Source organism: Physeter macrocephalus, chromosome 14 (assembly GCF_002837175.3).
Source record: "Physeter macrocephalus isolate SW-GA chromosome 14, ASM283717v5, whole genome shotgun sequence".
Classification (NCBI taxonomy): Eukaryota; Metazoa; Chordata; class Mammalia; order Artiodactyla; family Physeteridae; genus Physeter; species Physeter macrocephalus.
In genome coordinates, this window is record NC_041227.1 from 99,240,787 (window position 1) to 99,267,123 (window position 26,337).

The following is a 26,337-nucleotide window of genomic DNA, read 5'->3' on the forward strand; positions in this document are numbered from 1 at the left end:
CTCGAACCCGTGTCCCCTGCATTGGCAGGCGGATTCTCAACCACTGCACCACCAGGGAAGTCCCCCTCACTGTCTTTTATAACTCACATTTAACCTGTCAGAGTTTTGCTTTAAAAATGTATCCAGAATTGAGTAACTTCTTACCAACCACATTGCAACCACCATGGTCCAAGCCACCATCGTATCTTACCAGGATTGCTTCAGCAGCCCCTAACTGGTCTCTCTGCTCCCACTTTTGCCCCCTGCCCCTGCGCATCTTTTTTCAGCATAGCAGTAAGAGTGAACCTTTTGAAACATAAGTTAGATTATGTTACTGCTTTGCTCAAATACCTATTCCACGCAGAGTAAAAGCTCAAGTACTTAAAAGTCATCCAGAAGGCCACATGATCTAGTCTCCTTTAACATCTTTGACCCACAGCTTCATTTCCTCCTGGTTTCTCTGTTCCCACTCCACTTCCTTCCCATGGCCTCCTTGCTGTTCCTTGACCATGCCAAGTGTGCTCCTGCCTTAGGGCCTTTGCCTGGATTTGTCCTTCTGCCGGGATGCCTTCTCTCAGATATCCGCAAGGCTCACCCCTCGCCCTCTTGTCTGTGCTTAGACAACAACTTCCAAATGAGGCCTTCCTTGTCCTCCATGTTTAAAAGTGCAACTCATCCCATCTCCACTTGGCATTCCTGATCACTCTCACCTTGCTACGTAATTTTTCCATTGCACTTGTCACCTCTAACATACTATATAATTAAATTTATTGGTTATTACACGTCTCCCCCCACTAGAATGTAAGCTCCACGAAAGCCGGGATCTCTGCCAGTTTGGTTTGCTGACATATCCCAAGGGCTTAGGATGGTGTCTCACACACGACAGCTGTTTAATATATGTTTGTTGAGTAAATGGATGAGTGATGAAATCTGTTTCACGTGGAGCAGTGATGGGGTCAAAGTAAGAGGACCCTAAGGGGGAAAAGTCTTGAGTAGTGTCAGCAGACTCTCTTGGTCCCTGTACCATTTTGGCAGAGGTTTTCCTTTAATAGGTTATTTTAAGGATGATAATAATGATGATGAGTTATCACTTAAAGAGTACAGGCATTGAACTAGATGCTTTACATATATTGTCTCATTTAATCTTCTCAACAATGCTATAAGATAACTACTCTATCCATTTTAGAGACGGACAAATGACACCTCTGAAAGCTGGCTTTTCAGAGGTTGTATGACCAGTTAAGTGGCTATGCCAATGCTTCTGTCCAGGGAGCCTATTCCACAGGGGACTCCACAAGGACAACGTCCTCCGCCATCAAAGCTAGGAGCTAGGTTACCTTCTCCCTGGCTTAACCCCCTGCCAACACCATCAATTACCTTGTCTTACCTCACCCCAGTGACTGACTCTCCTCCCAATCACCTGGTCTTTGGGGACAGCAGCCCAGGAGTTCAGAGCCACCCGTAGCGCTGTCAGAGTACCCATCCTTTGCCCCTCATTTTGCCCCTTCAGCTGCTTGATGAGAGCTTGGATCACATGTTTATTCAGGCAACCTGGACAGGGAGGACCTCAGGTCAGGGCAGAGCCTCAGGGCTGCCCCTCTCTGCCAGAATCCATTTGACCCCTGTGCCTTCAAGACAGAAGTTCCAAGTACTAGGTCTCCCTGAGACCTCTCCCAAGTACTAGGTTGCCTGTCCCCTCAAGACACCAGAGCAGCTGGCTGAGCATGACGGCCGTTCCCAGAGCCCGCTCTCTCCCTCCCTCCAATCTCTTCTCGCTTTTCACCCCACCTTCCTCTCTCTGCCCACCAGTACATCAGACAATTCACAGACCCTGCCAACGGCTAGGTTGCAGTGAGTGTACAGTCCACTCCCTTCTGTCCTTCCCCAAAGGGTAGTGTGGCTGCACTGCTTCCTTCCTCACCTCCCCCCTTCTCCCCACCCAGGGAGAGGACATACTCACCCAGGATGGCCAGGGTTTGACAGGCCTCATACTTCACTTTCTCTGGGCCAGTTTGGGCCTGATTTAAGAGGCGGTGGGTGGGAACATGCCATAAGGTGGTGGAATGTCAGAGCTTTCAGGATCATCTCAGCTTAATTTTTCATTTTACAAATGAGGAAACCGAGGCCTAGAGAGTGACCTGTTTATGCTCAAACACAGGGTACAGGCAGGATGGTACGATAGAAGGAACACGACTTGGGAGTAAGACTTTTGTTCACATCCCTTTCTGGTATCTGGTAGCCACATGGCCTTGGGCAAGGCACTTGGTCTCTCAGAGCTTTCATTTTCTTGTTAGAAAAATGCAGCTACTACTACCTATTCCTAATATTGGAAGATTTAAATGAGATTCTGTGTAAGAACACAGACCCCCCCCCCCTATTATAAATTGGCATATAGGCACAGGCATTGACTCAGTTAAGGTAGAGAATGAACTCAGTCCCAGTTTTCTCTTGGCTTTTTAGTTGCTCATCTTTCCTGTTAGACAAAGGGGATCTTCAGATTCCCCCTTCCCCATCCTTTTAGATCAAGCTGCCCTTTAAAGAAGCCAAGGGCATGAGGTGGGGACATGCCACACAAGGCGGCTCTCTCCTCCTTGGATCTGACCCATAGTCCTTGAGCCTGGTGAGCCTTGTCAGTGCCCATGTGCCAATGCTTTACACACCTCAGGCTCTGTTTCCTCCTCTCCTGAACTCTGTGCAGCCCCAGACTCACCACCTGCCATAGTGCTTCCATGATAAACTTGTCTCTGACGCCCAGGCACCCCAGAGCCTGCAGGAACAGGGTTAGAGGAAAGGGAAGAGACCTTGGACACCACCGCTGGGAATTTCCATCCTCTGGACACAGCTGGAGTTTATTCTTGGAACAGCACTCTACCCTTGCCCTCCACCTCAAGCATCTTTCTACTCTTTTTTTTTTTTTTTTTTTTTTTTTTTTGCGGTACGCGGGCCTCTTACCGTTGTGGCCTCTCCCGTTGTGGAGCACAGACTCCGGATGCGCAAGCTCAGTGGCCATGGCTCACGGGCCCAGCCGCTCTGCGGCATGTGGGATCCTCCCAGACCGGGGCACGAACCCGTGTCCCCTGCATCGGCAGGCGGACTCTCAACCACTGCGCCACCAGGGAAGCCCCGTCTTTCTACTCTTCAGTTCAGCCAACTCCTACCTGTAACCATGCCCCTCCACCCTTGCCACTTCTCACCTGTGCTGCATAGAGCTGCTCATCCTCTCTGGGAGATTTCAGGCTTTCTGTGAGTTCCTGCCCATCAAAGGGAGCCAGTGGAAGGGAAAAAAGGGATAAATAGAGTTCTACAACTATACTTCCAAACTGGAGGGAGCTCATCCAACCCAATCCCCTTTCCTCCCCTCCCTCCATTTTGCAGGCAGCAGGCAGGGACTGAAGGCAGAAGGGTGGTGTGAGCCCCAGGCAAGGGCACCCACAGAAAGAGAGTCTCCCCATTCTCCCCCTATCCATGGTCCCTGACCTTTAATCTTTGCCACTTCAGCGGGTCCCCAGTAGGGTCTAAGGGCTTGGATTCCATCTGAGGTTTTATAATCAGCTTGCTCATTGGGAGATGGAGTTTTTGGATGAGGGTACCCTCTTTGAGGTACCTGTGTGAGAAATAGCACAGGTAGCCCTGGTCCCCTTGTTCCCTCCCTCTTTACTTCACAAACTCTTCTCTGCCTCTGGTCCTCAGCCCAGCTCAGAGGTGAGACCAGAGGAAGAAAGATGAGCCTGCTTCTACCCCAGGGTCTCCTCTGGGATCTGGCTGACTTGCACCACGCCCAGCCCCACTCCACCCCTTTCTTCTCTTTCCTTCCTTTCCTAGAAGATGTGGGGGGCGTGGAGAACAGGAAGGGGCCCAACACACCTAGGGTGAGCTCTCATTTTCCACAGTATCTTCTGGGCCTCTCGTTTCTTTTGCTGATTATACAGGGTGTGCCAGTGCGTGTAGATCTCAGGCTGCTTGGAGTAGCAGTAAGGTACAGAGTTTGGCTTGCTCGGGTGCTGCCTCCAGCACTCTGGACTTGGGGGAAACTCTTCCTTTGGCATCTGGGGGGTGTGAGTGGCAGAGAAGTCACAGGGGGCATTCCTCAGCCAGGAAAAGGGCCAGCGTGAGAAGGGACTACACGAGGGAAACAGCCCTTCAGCCTGTCATCTGAGCTGAAGTCACAGCCACCTCCTAACCCACTGTGTGACTTGGGCAAGTTACTTCACCCCACCAAGTCTTCTCATCTGCAAACTGGAGCTAATAATCCTTGTTCTGTACCCCTCCCAGGGTGGTTGTGAAGAACAAATGACGTAAAGATTGTGAAGCCATTGCTGATCTGCAAATTGATCTGAGTACAGTTGGCCCTCTGTATCCGCAGGTTCCACATCCACAGGTTCAACCAACCACAGATTGAAAGTATTTGGAAAATAAAAATTCCAGGAAGTTCTCAGAATACAAAACTTGAATTTGCCACGTACCCAGCAACTCTTTACATACCATTTACATTGTATTAGGTATTATAAGTAATCTAGGGAGGATGTGTGTAGGTTACATGCAAATACCACACCACTTTATACAAGACACTTGAATATCCATGGATTTTGGTATCCACAGGAACCAATCCCCTGCGGATACCGAGGGACAACTGTACACGGTTTGGTTAGTTGAGCATCTCAGAGTACTTTGAAAAAGGCTTCCGGGCAAGGAGATGAAAAGGCAAGGGTCAAGGGAGATGTGGAGTAAAGAGGGGGGGCGGAAATTCAGGCTACACCTCCTACATTCAGGCATTCAACAGATACTTAGTGAGCACTTACCATGTGCCAAGCACTAGGTGCTGGGGATACAGTTATCAGCCCTGCCCTCATGGAACTTAATAGTTTTGTTGGAAAAGCAGGATTTCTTCAAATAATCTATCTCTTGTACAATTGTGAAACTGTAGCTCTGGTTGCAGTGGAGGGTTTTGGATGGGTCAGGGGCTTTCTCAGAAGGTTTGGCTAGGATTCATTCCTGTCTCTTCTCAAGCCTTCCTGTCTCTACAACAGATCTCTGAGCAACAAGGAAGAGGGGCTTCAGCCAGTGGTTCCCAGTGTGGTGACTGAGAAGATCATCATAAGATGATCTTCACATCAGAGTTCTCGGGTGATTGTCATGACTTCAGAAAATGGGGCATTGACTCAGTATGAGTAGGGTTGTCAGATTTAGTAAAAACCAAGCAAATAAAAAACAGGATGTCCTGTTGAATTTTGATTCCAGGTAATGAAGGCAATATTTAGGACATATTCATACTAAAAAATATTCATTGTTTAGCTGAAATTTAGATTTAATCAGGCATCCCATTTTATCTGGCACCTCTAATGAGGAAGATCCCTGTGTTAATAAAAATGACTCATTATTAAGCCCTGCCTGCATAGCCTAAGCTTTACAGATATTATCTCATAGAAACTTGATAAAGGGAGATAGGCAGAGGTTGGCTTGTGACAGAGGATACTCCTGAGGCTCAGGGAGGTAAAGTGACTTGTCCAAGGTCACACATAGTTAGTGGCAGCCCCAGGGGTGAGTGTCAGTGTTCTATGAACTAGCCTTAATGGGAGAGGATAGTCTGCTGCCCCTCCTACTTCAACAAAGCTCCCAGGGTGGCAGAAGTTAGGGGTCTTACCTGGTGGCAGGACAAGGGCAGGAGAACAGGAGCTGTGGCTCTTCTGAGTTCTATGGTACAAATGGGATGGCAATGACAAGGGTGGATTGAAGAGTCATCCTTCTAGTCTTTCATTTATTTAGCATTAGCATTTAATGAACGCTGTATCAGGCACTGGGAGGTAAATAAGGCATAATTCCTGTTGTTAAGGGACTCATACTTTCCTGGTATCTTGGTCTGTGGAACAGTAAGATTGCCATAGCTTGGGAGCCTCTCAGAAATGCCGAGTCCCAGGCTCCACCCCAGACCTACTGAGTCAGGATCTTCATTTGAGCAGGATTCCTATGCATGTTGAAATTGGAGAGACACTGGTCTAGCAGAGTGGTTCTCAACCCTGGCTGGGTATTAGAATTATTTGAGGGAATTTTTAACATGCCTCAGTCCTACATCAGAATAATTGAATCAGATTCTCTGAGGAAGGGGCCCAGGCATTTTAGAAATCTCCCCTGAGGATTCTAATGTGCAGCTAATGGTGAAAACCACTGGTCTCATTGGGTGGTTCTGAAACTTGAGTGTGCATTAGAAAGAACTGGAGAGCTTGTTAAAACACAGATTTCCTTATCCCCAGATGAAGACTCATCCCCAGAGTGTTGATTCAGTAAATCTGGGGTGTGGTCTGAGAAGCTGCTTTTCTAACAAGATACTGATGCTGCTGGTCCTGGGAACATACTTTGGGAACCACTGATCTAGCTGGTGAGACAGAACTGTTTACTGGTGATTAACAGAGGGAAACAAACGTGAAGATGGATAAAGGCACATGTGGTCCAGATGAGGGGTCCTTAACCTGGTTGGGAGGAGGAGGGAGGGTTTCCCAGAGGAGATTATACACAAGCTGAGTCTTCTGAGCAAGTAGGAGGTAGCCAGACAGATGAGGGGGAAGCAGTGGGCACGTGGAATACCTTCAAACCTTGGAGTTGTAAGAATGGGGTGCAGATGAGGGGGCAGAAGCTGGGAGACACAGAGACATCTCATCTTAGAGGGTGCTGGAGACTTACCTTGAGGGCTGTGGGGAGCCTTGAAAGTATCCAGGGGTCTGCCCTGCCTCTTCCCATGGATCTGCTGACATCACCCAGACCCCTGCCTGGGAGTGGGTGCCAGGGAGCTTTCCTTTTCAGTTCCCTATCCCTGACTCCACTCCTGTCCATTTCAGCCTCACCTTTGGTCCTTTCTGGATATTCCAGCCATGGGCACTTGAACATTGACGTGTTGAGGTTAGAGATGTCGACTGATTGTTCGTAGGCCATCCTCTCCTCCTGGGGGAGCCAGAGAGCACCTGGGTTGGGGAGGAGACTGCAGGGACTACTCCCTTGTGGGAGCAGGGTCACAGCTCAGGGAGACCTGTCCTCTGTGGCACAAGAGGGACTAGCGAGGTGTCTGGGCTTCTGGAGGTGGAAGCCTCCAAGTGCTGGGCAACCAGATCGCCTAGGTAAATAGAACACTCCAGTTCCATTCTGGAGTCCGAGCCTTGGCATCTACTTGCCTGTGGATTGAGCTAGTCACTTTCTCTCTGGGAGCTTCACTTACCTCATCTGAAAAGTGGGAAAGCCATGCTTGTCTGGCTAGGTAGAGGGGCAGTGGTGAGGCATCAATTCAAAAAGAAAGTCGAAGCGTTTAGTGAACTTCAAGCTCACGTAGCCCATGTTAGGAGCAGGGATTGTCCTTAGGATTAGTCATCAGGAAAATGGCAAAAAAAATGGGAAAGCCCTATTCATACACACACCTCCCTCCTTGGCAGCAAGAGATGGAACTCTTTTTTTTTCCTTTTGATCACTGAGCACATTTATTTTATTTCATTTTAGAAAAAAAAAATCTGAGTTTTAAAAAATATGTGGGGATTCCCCTGGCGGTCCAGTGGTTAAGACTCCGCACTTCCACTGCAGGGGGCCTGGGTTCAATCCCCGGTTGGGGAACTAAGATCCCATCTGCCGCCCACATGCTGTGAGGCGCTGCGAAAACTAAAAAAAAATAAAAATAAAAGAAACTCTGGAATTATTAAAACAAAATATATAAGAACAGCAATAATAAAAAATGCAAATGTGGATAATCACATATATTGACATTGAAAAGTAGAAATGCCATCCCTTTGCAGATTTTATCTCAGAGTCTATCAGCTGTACCTCAGCTTCCATTGCCACCAGCGGCTGACTGTCCTAGAGTCCTCGTGCTCACTGAGCCACTGCTTCTGTCGAAGGTTTCATGTCATTTGTACTACAAAGAATTCCTTTCATTGCTTGCAGTAATGGCTACACTGCAACCTCGACACCTAGCATAGCGCCTGGCACACAGCAGGCAGCTTGCTGTAGCGAGAAAACACAGGCCACCAAGTCCTCCGACTGGACCATCGCTTCCAATAAACTGACGTGCTGCACTGAGAAAGACAGCGTCACCATGTGGATTTCCTGCCGAGAATGTTCAACCTGAGTCTAGGTATGAGCAAACAATAGGCAAACCCACCTTAGGAAATATTCTACAAAAATCCCATCTGAACTCCTGAAGAAAATATCAATATATCTTAAGGACAAAGAAAGTCTGTTAAAGGACACTAAAAAGACCTGACAGCTAAATTCAATATGTGCCTGTAATTGGAGCCTGGATTTTAAAAGATAGCTATAGAGGACATAATTGGGACAATTGTGGGGATTTGATCATGGACTCTATGTTAGAAAATAATATCGTGTCAGTGTTAAATGCTACTCATTCTGTGGCTACGCAGAATGTCCTTGTTATTAGGAGATACACACTAAAACTGTTGGGGGGGAAGTGATATCACATCTGCAACTTTCATTTGAAAAAAAATGTACATACCAACCATCTGTATAATATACGTGTGTGTATATACACACACACGTATATGCACATAGATAAAGCAAATGTGGTTAAATGTTAATATTTGAATCTAGATGAAGGGTATATGGGTGTATTCTTGCAAATTTCACTAGGTTTGAAATTTTGCAGGTTAAAGATGGAAAAAAAAAGCAGCAGCTTTGGCATTGGGTCTGGTGCGTCTAAATGTTAATTGTACCACCTTCCACCCCACCTCCCCTGTTTTTTTGGTTTGTTTGTTTGTTTGTTTTTTAAAAATTATCTATTTATTTATGGCTGTGTTGGGTCTTCGTTTCTGTGCGAGGGCTTTCTCTAGTTGCGGCGAGCGGGGGCCACTCTTCCTCGCAGTGCGCGGGCCTCTCACTGTCGTGGCCTCTCTTGTTGCGGAGCACAAGCTCCAGACGCGCAGGCTCAGTAGTTGTGGCTCACGGGCCCAGTTGCTCCGCGGCATGTGGGATCTTCCCAGACCAGGGCTCAAACCCGTGTCCCCTGCATCGGCAGGCAGATTCTCAACCACTGCGCCACCAGGGAAGCCCTGTTTGTTTGTTTTTTGTTTTTGTTTTGCTTTGGAGCTTTGGGCAAGTTATTTCCATCTCTTGCCAAGGGTTTTCCCCCACTGTAAACAAGGTTAATAATACTCCCTGCCCCAAAGATTATGAAGATGAAGGATGGTGGATGTAAGGAGCTGACAATGCCTGGCACAGAGTGATCGCGCACTTAACGCCGGCTCTAATTATGTGGATATATTTGCTAAGACAGGTTCACAGGAAGGAACACATCAATGGGAAAGTTGGAATACACCCACCTGAAAAGTGCTGGTGCCATGGTAGAAAACCACAAAGTCCCTCCTTCTCTTTATTTGAAAGAACTGAGGTGTTTTGGGAGTGCCATGAAATCCCGTTCCAGGGGCACGAGTGGTGTGTCAAAGAAACCCACTGCCGGTAAGGGGTAGGGTGGGCTAGGGTGAAAGTCAGCAGAGTAGGCGGAAGGGCCGACCATGGTCTGAGGAAGCAGGGAGGTGTGTGGCAGGAAGTGAGAGAAACTCTTGGGACCTCGGGGCTGGGAGGTAGTGACTGTGGTCTCCCTTCAGAGTGGATGAGCCACTGGCCCCTTTACCTGATCTGTCCTGCCCAGGCCCCTTCTCAGAGAGCCTGTGCCCCCGGGCCTGCTCACTGCATAGAGCCACAGCCCCCAAATCCAGGGTGGACACCAGATGTGACCAGCCCTGGATCCAGTGCTTAATGCTCACGAGGAAGGGGGGTTCCCGACAGGAAGTCAAACCAGGAGCCAGCTTTGTAATTGCATTGAGAATTTTAATGAAACTCTGATTCCTTACATTTGCCAGTCAGCCCTTCCAGTGAGGGGCTGAGATGGGCGCTTTGGTCATGGGGCATGACCGTAGGAACCCCGTCTCCCTCCCTCCTTCGCCTCCAGAGGCGCTGACATCCTTCCTGACTGCAGAGCGGTGGCCCGGTGAGGGCTCTGAAGCTCGGAGCCTAGAGACCTCCTGTGAACAAGGCAGAGCCCCAGGAGCCCTGGGAGGCTTTTACAGCAGCTGCTGCGGGTGGTGGAATCTGTGCCCTCCAAGGAGCGGGTGGGAGGAGGGCACTGGGGGGAAACCTCCCAAGCTGGTTAGGACAAGAGCAAGAAGCAAAGTTTGCACAAGTTCAGGTTCAAGGCATCCTTTATCCTAGCTCAACTCTAAAGCGTTGATGTACTCCTGCACCCATTTCTTCTCTGGGTTGGTGCACACCTGGCGATTCTTTCTGGTGATAAAGCTGTGGGGGAGAAGAGGGTGAGACCTGGTCAGTGCTGGGAGCGCCAGTTTTGGAGATGAGGTGGACTGAGGCAGGGGGGAAATGATACTGGGTGGGTTAGTTTTGGAGCTCCATATGATTGCATTGGTGGCGTTCAAGGAAAGAACATTTTCTCTTCTGTTGGGTCGAAGGGCTCCAAGCCAGAAGCAGTCCTGTGTGCATTTTAACTCCCTGCCCCCCAAGCCGCAAAAACACATGCAGCCTGGAGATCTAAGGGGGATACGGGGCCCTAGGAGCCCAGGCTTGAGCTGGTCAACCACTTCTCAGCACTTCCTGTTTCAGACCCTGTGCTGGGTGCTGAAGATGCAGAGAAAAAGAGGTGTCCTCCAGGAAATGAGTCATGGCTGAGTAAGTGGGAGACGAGGTGGTGAAACAAATGTGTGATCTGGCCTTAGATAACACAGTGCCTGGCACACATAGACACTCGACAGAGGAACCCATCTGTGTGTGCCTGGGTGAACGGAAGAAAGACATGAACTTGAGTCTTGATTTCACCACTTACTAGTTAGATCACCTTGGGCAAATCACTTAGGGCCTCTGAGTCTATACGTTTACCTCTAAAATGTGGAGAGAAATAATTCCTAGTTAGCACAATTGTTGTGAAGCTCAGATGAGATAGTATATATAAATTAGTTTTGAAAAATACCATGCATGTGTTGTTATTGGGGTGCTGTGGGACCTCTGCTTTAGGGTGGATCAGAGCAACATGAGCCCAAAGGTCCCAGTACTGGACACCGTGGCTCGGAGAGGTTGAGGACCCTGAGATACTGGCAGATGTCAAAGCACTTCTACCAATTAACCGGCCAGCATGTGGAGGCCGGTGAGGGCGGGAGGCCTTATCTCTACAGGTGTTGATGGTGTAAGTTGGAAGGCTCACAGGCTGGGGGTCATGGGCTACGTCCAGCTGCCTACCTCACCTGTTTGCTGGGAGACTGGTTCTCTCTGAGGGACACCCTGGGTCTGGCCAGCAGTGCTACCCATTAACGTGTTACTGTGGAGCTAGCCCTGCCTATGTGGACCGTTCTCATTCTGGCTTCTCCTTCAGGATGCTTTCCTGCACCTTTTTGAGATGTTTCCAGACAAAGTGAAGGCTTAGGTTATCTGATGAGAATGAGGATTTCTTGGCCCCTTTTCGTGCTCTGTCATGGAGAGCGTTCTTTCTCAGGGAAGCTGCTTCCCCTTCTCTGAGCCTCCCTCAAAGCCACCTGACCACCTCTCTTTCTCCCCTGCCTGGCGTGCAGAGAAGAGAAAGGGAGCAGAGGGGTGTACTGGGCTCTGGTGCCTCCTAGTATTTGTCTTCTTGTTTGGGGTGGTGAGGGAGCTTCCGATGCAGGCCCTACCCTCGGCAAGCCAGGTGTCATACAGGAGAGCCTGCAGACTCACTGTCCTCTCTAACCTCAGCCCCCTTGGCCTGAGGCCAGGAAGTCGAGAGGCCAGGAAACCGACATCTGGGGGGGAGGGTTGCCCAGGCTTCCTGCTCCTCCTCCTCCCTGCTGAATGTGATACTGGCTGGCAGCCCCCCTTGCCAAGCCTTCTCTCCCTGCCCGCTCTGTGGGGAGCCTCTCCTGGCCTGACTTCCCTCCACCTTCACCTGCCCCGTGAGAGCAGTTGTGCTCAACGTGACTGCCCTTCTCTCCTGTGCGCTTCCTCGAGTCTCTGGCCCTGGGTCTGGCACACCGTAGGTGCTTAATGGATATTTATTGAATGAGTTAGTGACTGAATGTTTTGCATTCACTCATCAAGTTTCACTTGTCACTTCTATGTATATAATAATACATTTAGAGGGGGAGGAGGATGATTATATAAGTTAACAACTTATCAGGCACCTAACTGTGTGCCGGGAAATATTCTAATTTTATATTTCTTTTTATTATTCTCACTTTGACCCAGTGAGGGAAATATCTCTATTTTACTGCACTTTGCAGATGAAGAAATTGAGGCTCAGAGAGGTTAAGTGATGGGCCCAAGCTCATGCAGCTACTGACTGGCAGAGCTGTTTTTTTTTTTTTTTTTTTTTTTTTTGTGGTACGCGAGCCTCTCACTGTTGTGGCCCCTCCCGTTGCGGAGCACAGGCTCCGGACGTGCAGGCTGAGCAGCCATGGCTCACGGGCCCAGCCGCTCCGCGGCATGTGGGATCTTCCCGGACCGGGGCACGAACCCGTGTCCCCTGCATCGGCAGGCCGACTCTCAACCACTGCGCCACCAGGGAAGCCCAGAGCTGGGATTTTAATAAAGACAGACTAGCCGGAACAGCCAAGACTGCTGTATTCCTGCCACTGTGACATTGGGAGACCCCTTCCTCCTATAAAAAAAAGTCACATCTCCGGCCCCAGCACCCTTTCCTCAGCTACAAACCCTTCATCTTACATTCCCTGCTGGACTTTCCATAGAGTTGTTGTGCTGGCACCTTGGTCCTTTCCTATTTAAACAGCTCTTCCTCAGGACTTCAGGGGGCTCCACCTTCACCCTTCTCCAGGTCTGGGTTGAAACCTCAGCATCACACTCAAGCCCTCTCTCTTCCTTGCTACCGACCTCACAGAACCTGCCAGGCCTTGCTGATTCCGCCTCGGAAGGTTCCTCACCCCGTCTCTCCTTCCCTTCAGGTCCTGTTCAGCCTCAGTACCACTCATGTGGACAACAGCAGCCTCTCCACTGGACCTCTCTTGTCTAGACTTTCCCCGTTCCAGCTCATTTCACACTTTTGCTTCACTGTGCTGACACTCAAGGCCCTCAGTGCTTTCCTGTACGGAGACTCTACAAAAACCAGAGGAGGGTCTTGGCGACATCCCCTCTGCCTCATACACCCCGTCCCTCATTCCAATCCAAGTCAAACAGCACTTTTTGCAGCAAACTTTGCCTAAATCCCTTCTCTTAGCTAAGCCCTGAATCGCGGTGTGTTCCCTCTTTCCTTTGGTAACATTCTTATGCAGGGTGCCCTGGTCATTGCTACATCTGTCTTAGACTGTGTGCCCCAGAAGGGCAGGGATGGTGGTTTACTCCACTCTGCCTGCCCATAATAGGTGCTCAAAGAAGGATTTTTTTTTCCTTTTGAAAAATACTTGTTTTCAGAGATAAAATTAGTAGTGCTACATTTTTTTTGGCTGTGCCCCGTGCCATGGAGGATCTTTGTTCCCCGACCAGGGATGGAACCCACACTCGGAGTCTTAACCACTGGACCGCCAGGGAAGTCTCAGTAGTGCTAAATATTATTGCTATACTTCGAAAGATTCATCAGGACCAAAGGCCAAATCTGAATACCTGTAACTTTGCCAGTGTCACAGAAATTTTTGGATTAGAAAACTTCATCATTATATGGAAAACTTCATGTTTGCCCCATTTTCATTCTTTAAGTCTCTATCATCTTAAACTTCTTAAGCCACTATCACTAATGACCTTGCTAGTGTAGAAAGAGGAGGCTCCAGAAACAGGCTCCATCCCTCCCTCACTTACTGTGCAACCTTGGGCAAGTCACCAAACCTCTCTGGGTCTCACTTTCATTATCTGAAACGTGGAGAAAATTATGCATACCTGTCAGGGATGTTATGATAAAATGTAGAGCTAATGCATGTAAGACATTTGACACACAGTAGGCACTTCCTAGGTAGCAAGGATTATTATTTTTCTAAATGTGGTAGCTTACGTATTTAAAGGAGAATCTCATTTCATTATTTCTTCATCAGTCAGTAACTTTTTTTTTTAACACGCTTGACTGCAACTAGGGCCTTGACCTCTGACCTCTCTTCTTTAGTTCCTTTTGAAGTTGCAGGTGGATTTGATTGGGTGTCGGATATGGGGGACTGCGGGGTTCTTAACTGGAAAGGGATGACTGAGTCGATCTTCTCCACCCAGGGGCATGGTAGACCAGGTTCAAGTAACAGTCACATCTGTAAAGATCAGAGACCTAACCTAGCCCATCAGAGTGGGGAGGATCCTTCAGGAACACCTTGTCTAGCCTTTTTCCACGATAGCTGGGGTATCTGAAGCTAGAGAGGGCGGAACCATGGCTAGTTGAGCCGCCGGAGGATGGGTGGGAGTGGATGGGGCACCATCTCTGAGGGCTCATGGCCGGGGGACTGGCTCTGGGGCAAAAGGTGTCCCTCCCTCACCCCCTGGAGGGTTCCACAGGGCTGAGACTCACACGACTGCTGCCATGGAGCACTTGCTGCTGGTGTAGAAATATTCCCGGAGGTGGGCGCGGGGCAGCGGGCGGGAGAGGTAGGCAAAGCAGCAGGGTGTGGTGTCCGAGGCATCTGGGAGAGGGAAGAAAGAAGACTCCTGGATTCATTGCCAGTGCACACTGGGTATTGTGCTGGGTGATTTATATGAATGATCTTTTTTAAAGTTTTTTGTTTTTTTTGTTTTAAAAATATGTATTTATTTATTTGGCTGCGCCGGGTCTTAGTTGCAGCACGTGGGATCTTCGCTGCCTCATGCAAAATCTTAGTTGCGGCATGTGGGATCTAGTTCCCCGACCAGGGATCAAACCCGGGCCCCCAGCATTGGGAGCACGGAGTCTTAGCCACCGGACCATCAGGGAAGTCCCTATATGATTTTTTTTTTTTTCGGTATGCGGGCCTCTCACTGTCGCGGCCCCTCCCGTTGCGGAGCACCAGCTCCGGACGCGCAGGCCCAGCGGCCATGGCTCACTGGCCCAGCTGCTCCGCGGCATGTGGGATCCTCCCGGACCGGGCCGTGAACCCGTGTCCCCTGCATCGGCAGGCGGACTCTCAACCACTGCGCCACCAGGGAAGCCCAGTCCCTATATGATTTATCTTGAACAGACTATTATCCTCCTTTGGCTGAAACTGAGGCTCAGAGAGGTAAAGTCACTTGGCCATGGACACACAGTGCCAGAGTGGGGATTCCCTCACCTAATCCTTGAGCCTTCCCTCTATACCACGACCTCATGCCTTTGGCTCTGAGGACATCCTGCATTTCCTCGGGGCTTGTCTTAGGTCTTCTGCCCTTATTCTTGCTCTCCTAGGATCCTCAAGGGATTCAGAACTTGATTTCTTTGAGACCTAGGGTGGGTTGCGAGGAGGCTTCCAAAACTCAGACTTCATGACTGAGCCAGGACCCCTAAGAGAGGCCTGAAGATGCATATTTTATCCTGGGACCCTCTGGCTGAGGCATACTGAGAAGGGCCCTGAACAGAGAAGGAGGACTTTTTGTTGGTCAGTTAATTCAGGATGGCCCCGGGAAGTGTCAGTTGCCATTTCCCAGCAGAGTAGTAGTGTTTCAGAGCCAAACAGAGCTGGGTTTGAACACTGCTTTCCTTACTTCCTAGTTGCGTGACCTTGGACAAGTTACTTAACCTCTCTGGGCTTCTATAAATCGAGGACAGCTACTCAAAGAGTAGATGTAAGCATTAAATAAGATGATATTTGCAAAGCAATCAGCACAATGCTTGACCCAGAGTGGGCATTTAATTAGATTTTGTTATCCTTTATCAAGTCCCATTTTTTTCCATCTGTGAAATGGAGGGAATATGACTGTCCCAGGAGAGTTTTACTTAAGTGCTTAGAAGCTTCTTAGAAACCCTGCTGCTGCTAGACATGAGTTAGTCGTGTTTGGAGGTCAGCTCAAGCTGCCCCTGCCTGCTAGTATCCCCAGCATCAGTCCACACTCAGCGAGCACCTGTAGGGCTTGGGGTGTAGACCTTGATGACACATACAAGTTGTTCAGAGGGTCCCTGCCATGAAGTGGCTTTGAGATCTATCAGGGACAACTGGACATCTGGGTAAAGCAGTACAGGAGAATGTAAATCATAGGGTTCAGATGGTATAAATGCTACAGTTGAAAAGAGGACGAGGTCTGGGCCAGTCTAAGGGTTGGACCCCGGGGGCTGTGGTGGTCAGGACCTGGACTTACGTGGGGAGGCAGATGCAGGAGCGCAGAGGGCAGCCATGGCGAGGATGACAGCGAGGGCGGCGGCGGAGACCTTCATGGTAGCCGTGAGCAGAGGCTGTGGGAGATCCACGTGCTCTCAGGATCCTCTGCAGGGATTCTCTGCAGCTCAGTCTGGCCCTTTATAGGCAGCCCAGCCAGCAGAGGGGGCGCCCTCACTAGGGGAGTTTCCAAAACAGCAGCCACACACTGGCTGATCTCATAAGTGAAATTGCACAAAACAGAAAAAAAAACTGAAATAGCCTCCGGAAATTTGAGTCTCTCTCTCCCTCACTCCTCTCTTCACTGCCCTCCAATCCAGAGTGAGCTCATTACTTCCCTCTTTGCCCTTGCAAAGAACCTGCACAAGCAGCGGTGGTGGAAAAAATCTCTTCCTCTGCCGGTGTCTTCAGCTTCGCCTGCCAGGGCAGGGGTCCTCGCAGAGGTCAGGGAGCTGCTTCCCTGGGGACAGGAGGAAGGGCAGTACGACGAGATCAGAGCCCAGGTGCCCTGGCTCTCGCTGCAGTGCTCGGTCCGCTAAGTACTGCTCACCATGCAAAGGTTCATGGTTGGGACATCCTTGAAAGTGAATGAAGTGGTGGTCTGGATTAGAGCCGAGGTCCTTCCTCCATTCCAAAGAATTGGATACAGTCAATCTTCATCAATTCCTATTTGGATAATTCAGAATTGGTGACAGTTTAGCCTGGGTTGGGCTGAAGTTGACTTCTGAATTACCTAAAATTGTCTATTGACAGTAACAAAGGCAGACACATTAAAAAAAGCGTAATTTAAAAAAAACGTAATCTTACATCAAGGATGTTTTTTGCTAGCTATTGTCACGTATGTAACTTGGTGGCTGAGGGTGACTGAATCACCCAGAATGGGGAGAACTTGTGTCATTTCTTCCACCCGAAGACTTTGAGGCAGGATGGTTATTATTCTCCTTTTATAGAAGTGGAAAACGTGCTTCAGAAGACGTCATTAAGGTCCTCGAGGTCACACAGCAATAAGTGGGACTTGAACCCAAGTATTTTTTTTTCAGATTGACTTAAAGAAAGAAATTGAACCATAGTTGACTTACAGATTGTGTTAGTTTTAGGTATACAGCAAAGTGATTCAGATATATGTATATGTATAGGTACATACATATCTATATATATATACATATTCTTTTTCAGATTCTTTTCCATTGTAGGTTATTACAAGCTATTGAGTATAGTTCCCTGTGCTATACAGTAGTTCCTTGTTGTTTATCTATTTTATATATAGTAGTGTGTATCTGTTAATCCCAAACTCCTAATTTATCCTTCCCCCGCCCCTTTCCCTTTGGTAACCATAAATTTGTTTTCTATGTCTGTCAGTCTGTTTCTGTTTTGTCAATAAATTCATTTGTATCATTTTTTAGATTCCACATATAATTGATATCATATCATATTTATCTTTCTCTGACTTAGGATGATAATCTATGATGTCTGACTTACTTCACTTAGTATGATAATCTTTAGGTCCATCCATATTGCTGCAAAATGGCGATATTTCATTCTTTTTTATGTCTGAGTAATATTCCATTGCTTATATATCACATCTTTATCCATTCATCTGTCAATGGACACTTAGGTTACTTCCATGTCTTCGCTATTGTAAATAGTGCTGTTATGAACAACAGGGTGCATGTATCTTTTCAAATTAGAGTTTTTGTCTTTTCTAGATACATGCCCAGGAGTGAGATTACTGGATCATATGGTAACTCTATTTTCAGTTTTTTTTTTTTTTTTTTTTTTGCGGTATGCGAGCCTCTCACTGCTGTGGCCTCTCCCGTTGCGGAGCACAGGCTCCGGACGCGCAGGCTCAGTGGCCATGGCTCACAGGCCTAGCCGCTCCACGGCATTTGGGATCCTCCCGGACCGGGGCACGAACCCGTGTCCCCTGCATCGGCAGGCGGACTCTCAACCACTGTGCCACCAGGGAAGCCCCTGTTTTCAGTTTTTTAAGGAACTTGCATACTGTTCTCCTTAGTGACTGTACCAATTTATGAACCCAAGTGCTTCTGATAACCAGGCTCAAGCTCTTTCCACTGACCCACATCATTCAGGCAGTTAAGCTGTTCTTTGTCCTCTCTAGGTGCCAAGTGCTGTTCTAAACTTGTCATAAGAATCCTCTCATTCCCTCCTGACTCGTTAAACAATTACCAGGAGAAGCACAGTTTTGGAAACCATGGCCCATCTCATTTAAAGAAATAAATTGTAAGCACTTAAGAAACATCCAACCATCTACACAAAATGATCTGCCTGTTTGAATTTTTCCCTTCATGTAATCCTCTTAGTCAGCAAACAGCCTCAGTGGGAGGCTGTGCGGCCTAGTGGTTAAGAGCAGGGGCTTTGGTGTTTCATTTACAAGCCAGGTGGCCTCCTACAAGTTACTTCATCTCTCTGGTCTCAGTTTCCTCATCTATAAATCAGCGTTAATAATAGTGGCCCCTCCCACAGCTGTTGAGACAATTAAGTTGCCATAAATGTGCTCATGCTTGTAAAGCTCTTAAGTACAATGCTTGACACTGTTAAGTACTTAATAACATTAGCTATTATTATCGTGTTATTATTGAGTAAGAAAATGGCAGTCCCTTTAAGGATATTCTATACTGTAGGTTTTTTGGCAATCTAGACTCCCCCCCGCCCCGGACCCCAGTTGATGTGGATTAGTGAACTCTATTACGAAGACTATTTTTAAGCAGGTGGGTCACTTGAGGCTTAGAGAGGTTAAATGACTTGTTTAAGGTCACATTTCCTAAAGTGATAAGAATTCAACATGGAACCCAAGTCTGTCTTGGTTCCTAGCTTCCTACCACACTGCATTGCTTCTAGAGAAATCCCGAAACATTTGCTAAGGCTGTTTTTCCTTGTGAGCTCTATTTCTGTTGCCTTTCCTTGATCTCAGTTTCCTTCTTTAAGGAAGAAAGGAAAGTACTTTTCTGGATACCAAATACGCTGAGCTGGGACACGAGCTGAGGACAGAGCTGAGGGAACCACAGATGACCAACCTCATCCCCATCTTTAAATCCCAGTGAACGTTTCTGCTGTGTGTAAGGGTGTGTGCATGTCTGTGTATAAATGGTAGTGGGAATAGGGAGGGGGTAGGATGGCAGGGTTGCTAAGCAGGAATAGGCAGTGGGTACATTAGGAGTATTTTTCTTCCCTTTTGGTGGTTCCAGGGGATTATGGGTGTGCAGAGGAGAGAGAAGAACCTTAGTGTAATTCCATTTCTACCACTCACTTTCTCCTGTGCAAAATCAGAGTTCAGACTCACGGAATCAGTATATTCTCTGGCTCTAAAGTACTGATTCCATGAGGAAATCAGAGCGCCTGTGTAAACAGTACAGTACCTGGTACAGGGTGGGTGTCCAATGAATGGCAACTGTCATTATGATTTACCTGGCATTCTGTGTTCCTGAAAACCAGGAATGCCTGCCCGTCTGACTCACCACACTGGCGGTCGAGAGGATCAAGGGAAGTGATGACAGTGGACGTGCTTAGGAGACCGTCAGGTGAGGTGAAAACGTCACGAAGCTGTCTCTGTCCTCCCTATCCCGCCAGTGTGGTTGGCCTACACCGCTCCATCATTCCTTGCTGCCTCCACAAATTGTCACTGAGAATTGCTGTGACCCAGGCAGCCCTCTAGGCGCTGAGGACACCATGTGAGCCAAAGACCTGCCCTCTGGAGTGTCTGTTTGTGTGGGGGGGAGGGGAGAGCTCACCCAGAACAAGGGAAAACATACTCCTTTACTGTGAGTCAACTTTTCACTGGTCTTGTCTTAACTCCCTGAACACAGTAAAAATGTCCTATGCTTTTTTCTCTCTTTTTTCTATTTGTTTTTTGTATTCTCCCCCTGCATTCCAACAAATGTCTTGGACATGATAGATGCTAAATTAATGCTGCTTTAGTCTTGATAACTTCTTACAGCATCTTGATTAAGTTCACGGGCTCTCTAGCATCTGACTCCTGGGTTCAAAACCCAGCTGTATTATTAATTCTGGCTTGGAGGAAGTTGCTTACTTTCTCTGGGACTGAGTTCCTTCATCTGTCGAGTGAGAGATTGATTCTAACCTGTTTTGGGGAATGGAGCCCTTTAAGAATCTGATGAAAGCCGTGAACACTTTCCACAAACATGTGGAGACCTACCCAAACACTCACACACGTAATTTTTGCATATAAGAGGTTCATAGACCCAGCAGGCTCACTGATGGGCCTCTTGAGTTCAGAGGGCTGGTTTTATCATCCTTCCTCCGTCCTGCACCCCTTTTTCTAGCACATCCCGTGCTGAAGCCAGACGCACACTCCGCCCCAGCCTACTGCAGCTCCTCCCCTGCCCTCCTGGCCCAGTCTTCCTTTTTCCTCTTTCATTTCATTTCCTAAGCGAAGCTGGCTGCCTGCTCAGCCTCCCACTGTGATGTTAGGAAACCAAAAGCAGGCAAAGAAAGTGAAACCTCATCCTATCTGGATTCGGAAGCATTGCTCTGCCCTGGAGTTCCCCCCATGACTGTGTGGGGAGCAGTTCTGGCTTTTTTGGCTGCTTTAAAAAAAAAAAATGTCCAAAGCAGGGAAATTCCCTCCATCCTTTAGAAATCCCAGTCTGGGCCCCAAGAAAAGCCTGAGGCAAAGTCATTTCCTCCTGATGAGCCTTAATTTTCTCCATTCACGAATTGGAGATTTGCTCTCTGGTTGTGTCCCTCCTCTGCCCTTGTTAACATGTGTCCCACCTGAGCCAGTGAGCTGCCCGTCTCCCCCTTCCTTGTGCCTACAGGGCCCTGGTTGGGGTAGGTGCTCCGTTAGGGCTGGCGGAGGTCTGTAGGGGGCGGCAGTGTGAAGGTGCAAGGGGAGGCCTCCCAGCAGGCTCAGGGGATGTGCCCAGGTGGGAACAGGATTTGAACCCCTCTTCAAGACCTTTCCTGCTACAGCCTGCCCTTGCCTTTTGGTCCAGCTCTGGTTTGTTCATCCTATGCCATTCTATTCTGTGCCTCCCTTCCCTTCCCCATCCCCTGCTACATTTCACTGTGTCAGGGTACCAACTGTGACGACCGTTCTCCTGTTCAAACACAGTCAGGCTGGAGGGCTGCAGCTTGGCCCCCCCGGCGTCTCGTACCTTCACCACACAGTTCAGGGGCTGTGTACGCCCCACTTGTTTTCTGCAGCTGGAGACCACAGGCGGTGTGTTTGCTGATGTGCTCACTTGCTTCTGGGGACTGGAGGAGCCCACTGTAAGACACCCTGGCGGGGCGGGGGGCGGGCAGCTGTGGGAGCGAGGCCCAGGCAGAAGCATCAGTTCTTCCAAAACTGCTGGGGGCGGGGTGGGGGGTAAGGTGGGTAGACGATTTCAGGGCCTCCTCCTCCTGACACTTCGGAGTCTGTTTTTTGTTTTTGTTTTCCTCTGCGTGTTTGTTGGTGGCTTCCCCTTTCTCTGTGCATACGTTCAGAGGACGGCAGCCCCTCCCTTCTGCTGTCCCCAGCCCCCAGGAGAAAGGCTGGTGAAGGGGGACAAACTTGGGGCCGAAATCAGACACATCACTTACGCTCTGTGTGTCTTTGGTCACGTTATTAACTAGTCTACACTTTGGCTTCCTTTCTAGAAATAGGGCAGAGAATCCTAGCTCCTGGGACACCGCAGAGGATGAAATGAGGCAACGAGTGGACTGCTCGGCACCATTCCTGGCACAAGTACATACTCAGAAGATGATGCCTTCTCTTTCTCTCCCCAAATGTCCAGGCTCTAGCATTTCTTCCCTCAATGTTCCCCCCTCCGCCCAGGAGAGGTGTTCACCTCAGCTCAGTGTCAGGAGGCATGAGGGCAGGCGAGGGGAGTTGGCGGTGATTTTCCACTAGCTATTAGGCGCTGTGCTAGATATTTTAGGCATTATTTCACTGATTAGGAAGAAAACACATAGAAAACAATGATGACCCAGGCCTGCCCTGAGCTCTCCTGCCCTCTGTGCGGCAGGCTTCAGAGACTCAGGCCCTGTGCTCTGCCCTTCTCTGGATTTCTCTCTCTCTGAGCCTGGCCATGGGGCGAGACATGGTCCCCTCTTTCCCCTTCCTGGCTGTCCGTGCAGGTCAGCACGCAGACACTTTTTCAAAGAGTTTCACAGACAGGCTTACAAAGGAAGTGACACAAGTTTCAGAATCTTACAGGATTCTTGTGGCTGTGATCTGGATTCTGCCCCTTTTTTGAGCTGGTCCCGAGAAGCCCCCTGGATTCTTGGCTGTTGCGTGCATTCCCGGGGCTGGGGGTCGGCAGTCCCTCGCCTTGCCTCCCCTGTGCATACCCCCACCGCACATCATTCAGGCCACAACAGGATGGACCTTAGCACCTCCTGAGCCATTTGCGTTTTTTAGGACCTTCAGCCTAGGAGAGGAAGCCCCCCTTGGGGAATTTCCTTAAAATGGGATTTGGAAATTCTGCACCTTAGTCATTCCTAACAGAGGCAGCTTTGGGCAGTGAAAAGAGCAAGGGACAGGGAATTAGGAGACCTGAGCTCTAGTCCCAGTTCAGCGCCAAACCTAGTTGTGAGATTTTGGCAAACCTCTTGCCTTTTGTGGCCCTCAGTTTCCTCATCTAGGAAATGGAGGTTTGACAGTATTATTTCTGAGGCCATTCTCAGTTAAAAGATACAAAACTAGAGGATCTGTAGTGTCCTGGAGGAGAGCTGGGGATAGGTGTCTTGTTGCCCCTAAAATTGGTTCATATCACTCCTCCTGCAGGTGAGGCTGAGGGGTTATCATTATTGCCCCTTCTTACGTCCCGCCTTTCCAAGGCTTGGGACTCACCTCACCACTTAGCTCATGAAGTCCTTCCATGGGCAGTACTGCATTCGTCCATTTGCTCACTTCTCGGCCCTTTCACTTCACTCCCTCCTTCACTCCTTCCATTCCTCCGCCCATCCACCCATACCTTCCTCTCTACGTCTGTGTCATTTAAGATTCTTTGCTTATAAGTGCAGAAAACAACTCTGGCTAACTTAAGCAGGAGGGTAATGTACTGGGGGTAATGCTGAGTAACTATTAGAATGGATAGAGCATTGGAGAACCTGACTTGGAAAAAGGACAGGTGAGAAAATATCTGGGTGTTTGGGCAGCAGCTACTGCTTGACAGTCTCATCAGGCCACCACTGTTGAAATAAATGTACTCCAGCCATTTTTCTTATCCATATCTCAATCTATTAAGGATTCAGAGTCCTAAGGAGGGAGGATAACCAGCCAAGGTGGTGTCATTTGCTTGCTTCTTGGCTGGGAGAGGATAGAGCACCTGATTTGCAGTACCACCAAGAATATATATCCTGGGGGAGAAGTAATTCCACAAAAGGATGTCAAGGCAATGTTTGGAAGGGGGAATGGATGCTGTGTAAGAAAATTTTAAAAACAAACGAAATAAAGAAATAAATTAAACCAATACTCCACCCATCCATCCATCCATCCATTCATCTATCCAGCCTCTCAGCCAACCAGGAAACACATTTTTATTGAGCGCCCATCATGTTGCAGAGGCCACGCCAGGCACGTAGATACAGTACAAATCCACCCATCCCAAGAGTTTCCTCACAAAGGATGTATCTATGGAGCTGAAACAAAGATGAGGACCCAGAGAAAGGAGTTCTGGTATATCCATGCATTGGAGGGTCCCAAACAACATTTCTAGGGACAGGGTGACTCATCCTGGATGTGGGCAGATGGGGGGGAGGTTTGTGAACATATATCACAGGAGATTGCTTACATAGGTGCACAACAGGATGTGGCCAGGATTAGGCACCAGAAACCCTAGGTCTGCCTCTAGTCTCTTTTCCTCTCTAGCAATGGGCAAGTCGTACTTCATTTTTAAAATCTATAACACAGGGAAAATGAATATAAGAATCCCTGCCCTGTGTAACTCAGAGAACTGCTGTGGAGGTGGAATGAGTTAGTGGACGTGAAGGTACTTTCCAAGTACAAAGATAGAGAACTGTTTTCACCATGCTTACTTCTGTTTCCAGAGTGGCTGATGAGAACACCCATGGCTCATGTGTTACTCTCACTTCTTTCCTGCCCTCAATGCCCACCACCCAGCAGTAACCATGGAGAGGGTCTGTGGAGATTTTTTGTTCTTTAGGCTGGTGGATGAATGTCCAGGGTAATCACTGCTACCCGCCACAGAGCTGTGGATGGTCAGGAATCTGTGGGCTCCAAGTAGGCTAGAAACAGCAGCTGAGTGAGTGTGTATGTGTGGGAGCAGGTCCTGGTTTCTGGGTGAGGCATGTCAACTCTCAGGGCCTGTTTTCTCATCTGTGAAATGGGTGGTTTGCTTGCAGGGAGCAGCCTGTTGGTGGTGCTGGCTCATCTTTGTCACTTGTCCTAGGACGAATGTCTGGCTAGGCACAGGCCTGCTTGTCTGCCCCCTCTTGTCTCTGCCAGCTAAAGGCCTTTCCTCTTATAGAAAGCACTCCCTGTGCTGTCTTTCATTGTTGGTGGGCTACACATTGCTGCAACCTCTATGGAGGGCAGTTTGGCAAAATCCATTTGAATTTTTAAAGCATATATTGTATTTAATAAGCACTAACAACTCTATCTCTAGGAATTTATCTTACATACATATGCACACAGTCACGACCTAATATATACAAGATATTCATGGTTGGTAATAATGACGGCTGGAGACTGTCTATCAGTAATGGACTGATTAACTAATTTGGCACTTCCATGCAATGGAATGTCAGGCAGCTACTAAAAAGAATGATGTAGCTCCCTACGCGCAGATATGGAATGATCTCTAAGATACAAGAAGTAAGAAACAGAATAGGGACTTCCCTGGTGGTCCAGTGGCTAAGACTCCGTGCTCCCAATGCAGGGGGCCTGGGTTCGATCCCTGGTCAGGGAACTAGATTCCACATGCTGCAACTAAGACTTCGCATGCTGCAACTAAAAGATCCTGCATGCCGCAATGAATGTCTCGCGTGCTGCAACTAAGACCCGGCGCAGCCAAGTAAATAAATATTACAGAAAAAAAAAAAGAGAAACAGAATAATCTATGTAGTGTGCTACGTGTGTGAAAAAAAAAAAAAGAACTCATATGTATAGATTCTCTTTTGGAGGCTTGTAAGAAACTGGTCACAATTACCTTCCCTTCCTATTAGGAAGGGGAACAGGAGGGAGGCCTGGGAACAGGGGTAGGAGGGATATTATTTCTTTAAAGCTTTTAGACATTTAAAATGTCAAGTTTACTTAGGACAAAAAATATATTTTGAAAAATTGATATATATCATTCTAGCCAATATAACTATTCAAAATTAGTATATATTTTCAGTTTCTGGTAAAAAAAAAAATATATATATATATATTTTTTTTACATGAATCCTTCACCCAGATCCCATTTAGCTTGCTTCATTTTTTTTCTTTTTTGAAAATTTTTATTTTATATTGGAGTGTAGTTGTTTAACAATACTGTGTTAGTTTCAGGTGTACAGCAAAGTGATTCAGTTATACATACACATGTATCTATTCTTTTTCAAATTCTTTTCCTATTTAGGTTATTACAGAATATTGAGCTGAGTTCCCTGTGCTATCAGTAGGTCCTTGTTGATTATCTATTTTAAATATAGTAGTGTGTATATGTCAGTCCCAAAGTCCCAATTTATCCCTCCTCCCCCAGAGGGATACTATTTTGCATCTTCAGAATTTGTATCATGTGCGTGTTTGTTTTTTTTATAAAGAGTCACCTGCAGGGTGTGCCCAGGTGTCCAGGAGGAATTCCCTTGGCGTTTCTCAGTCTCAGAACCTCTTTTTTTTTTTTTTTTTTTTTTTTTTTTCGCGGTACGCGGGCCTCTCACTGTTGTGGCCTCTCCCGTTGCGGAGCACAGGCTCCGGACGCGCAGGCTCAGCGGCCGTGGCTCACGGGCCCAGCCGCTCCGCGGCACGTGGGATCCTCCCGGACCGGGGCACGAACCCGCGTCCTCCGCATTGGCAGGCGGACTCTCAACCACTGTGCCACCAGGGAGGCCCAGAACCTCTTTTATCCCTGAGTCCAGTGAGAGACCCAGGTCCTCTCAGTGGGGTTCTCCGAGGCAGGACGACTCACCCAGTGGCTCATCCTTGCTGCTGCTTCTCACCCCACCCCTTGTCCCATCAGGTGACTGG

The 26,337-nt window shown here is 48.3% G+C and overlaps 3 protein-coding genes across 26 annotated transcripts in view; 1 reads left to right on the forward strand and 2 right to left on the reverse strand.

Moving 5' to 3' along the window:
* The window catches only part of HEATR9 (HEAT repeat containing 9), a 14,075-nt gene extending 6,339 nt beyond the window's left edge, over window positions 1–7,736 (reverse strand). Inside the window, exons 1-8 of the mRNA XM_007105613.4 lie at window positions 6,816–7,736; window positions 5,621–5,670; window positions 3,844–4,025; window positions 3,457–3,583; window positions 3,174–3,230; window positions 2,690–2,746; window positions 1,940–1,997; window positions 1,400–1,530 (exon numbers count right to left, since the gene is read on the reverse strand). Coding sequence (XP_007105675.2) covers window positions 1,400–1,530; window positions 1,940–1,997; window positions 2,690–2,746; window positions 3,174–3,230; window positions 3,457–3,583; window positions 3,844–4,025; window positions 5,621–5,670; window positions 6,816–6,903 — 750 coding nt within the window. The 5' untranslated portion in view covers window positions 6,904–7,736. The remainder of the gene's footprint in view (window positions 1–1,399; window positions 1,531–1,939; window positions 1,998–2,689; window positions 2,747–3,173; window positions 3,231–3,456; window positions 3,584–3,843; window positions 4,026–5,620; window positions 5,671–6,815) is intronic.
* TAF15 (TATA-box binding protein associated factor 15) overlaps window positions 1–26,337 on the forward strand; it is a 74,929-nt gene that overhangs the window by 42,935 nt on the left and 5,657 nt on the right. For 3 of the 24 annotated variants that reach the window (XM_055090726.1, XM_055090730.1, XM_055090727.1), the window contains exons 20-27: window positions 5,007–5,103; window positions 6,228–6,352; window positions 7,897–8,086; window positions 17,894–17,928; window positions 18,307–18,428; window positions 19,134–19,270; window positions 19,641–19,726; window positions 21,807–21,894. The gene's annotated coding sequence lies outside the window, so the exon portion shown is untranslated. Of the gene's footprint in view, window positions 1–5,006; window positions 5,104–6,227; window positions 6,353–7,896; window positions 8,087–17,893; window positions 17,929–18,306; window positions 18,429–19,133; window positions 19,271–19,640; window positions 21,438–21,806; window positions 25,452–26,337 lie in introns of those variants that run through there. The other 21 variants (XM_055090720.1, XM_055090737.1, XM_055090741.1 and 18 more) reach the window with 19 other exon arrangements.
* On the reverse strand, window positions 9,780–16,399 carry CCL5 (C-C motif chemokine ligand 5). Its single transcript, XM_028499620.1, has 3 exons — window positions 16,171–16,399; window positions 14,438–14,549; window positions 9,780–10,260 (listed from the first exon to the last, which is right to left on the reverse strand). Exons 1-3 carry the CDS (start codon window positions 16,244–16,246, stop codon window positions 10,173–10,175), a joined length of 276 nt encoding a protein of 91 aa, XP_028355421.1. The 5' UTR covers window positions 16,247–16,399; the 3' UTR covers window positions 9,780–10,172.

Coding starts and splice junctions, on each gene's coding strand:
- CCL5 (XM_028499620.1), bottom strand. CDS start 16,246: ATGAAGGTCTCCGCCGCCGCCCTCGCTGTCATCCTCGCCATGGCTGCC. Junction 14,550..16,170: donor TCCTGCATCTGCCTCCCCAC/GTAAGTCCAGGT, acceptor TCCCTCTCCCAG/ATGCCTCGGACACCACACCC. Junction 10,261..14,437: donor TGCTCCATGGCAGCAGTCGT/GTGAGTCTCAGC, acceptor TCTCCCCCACAG/CTTTATCACCAGAAAGAATC.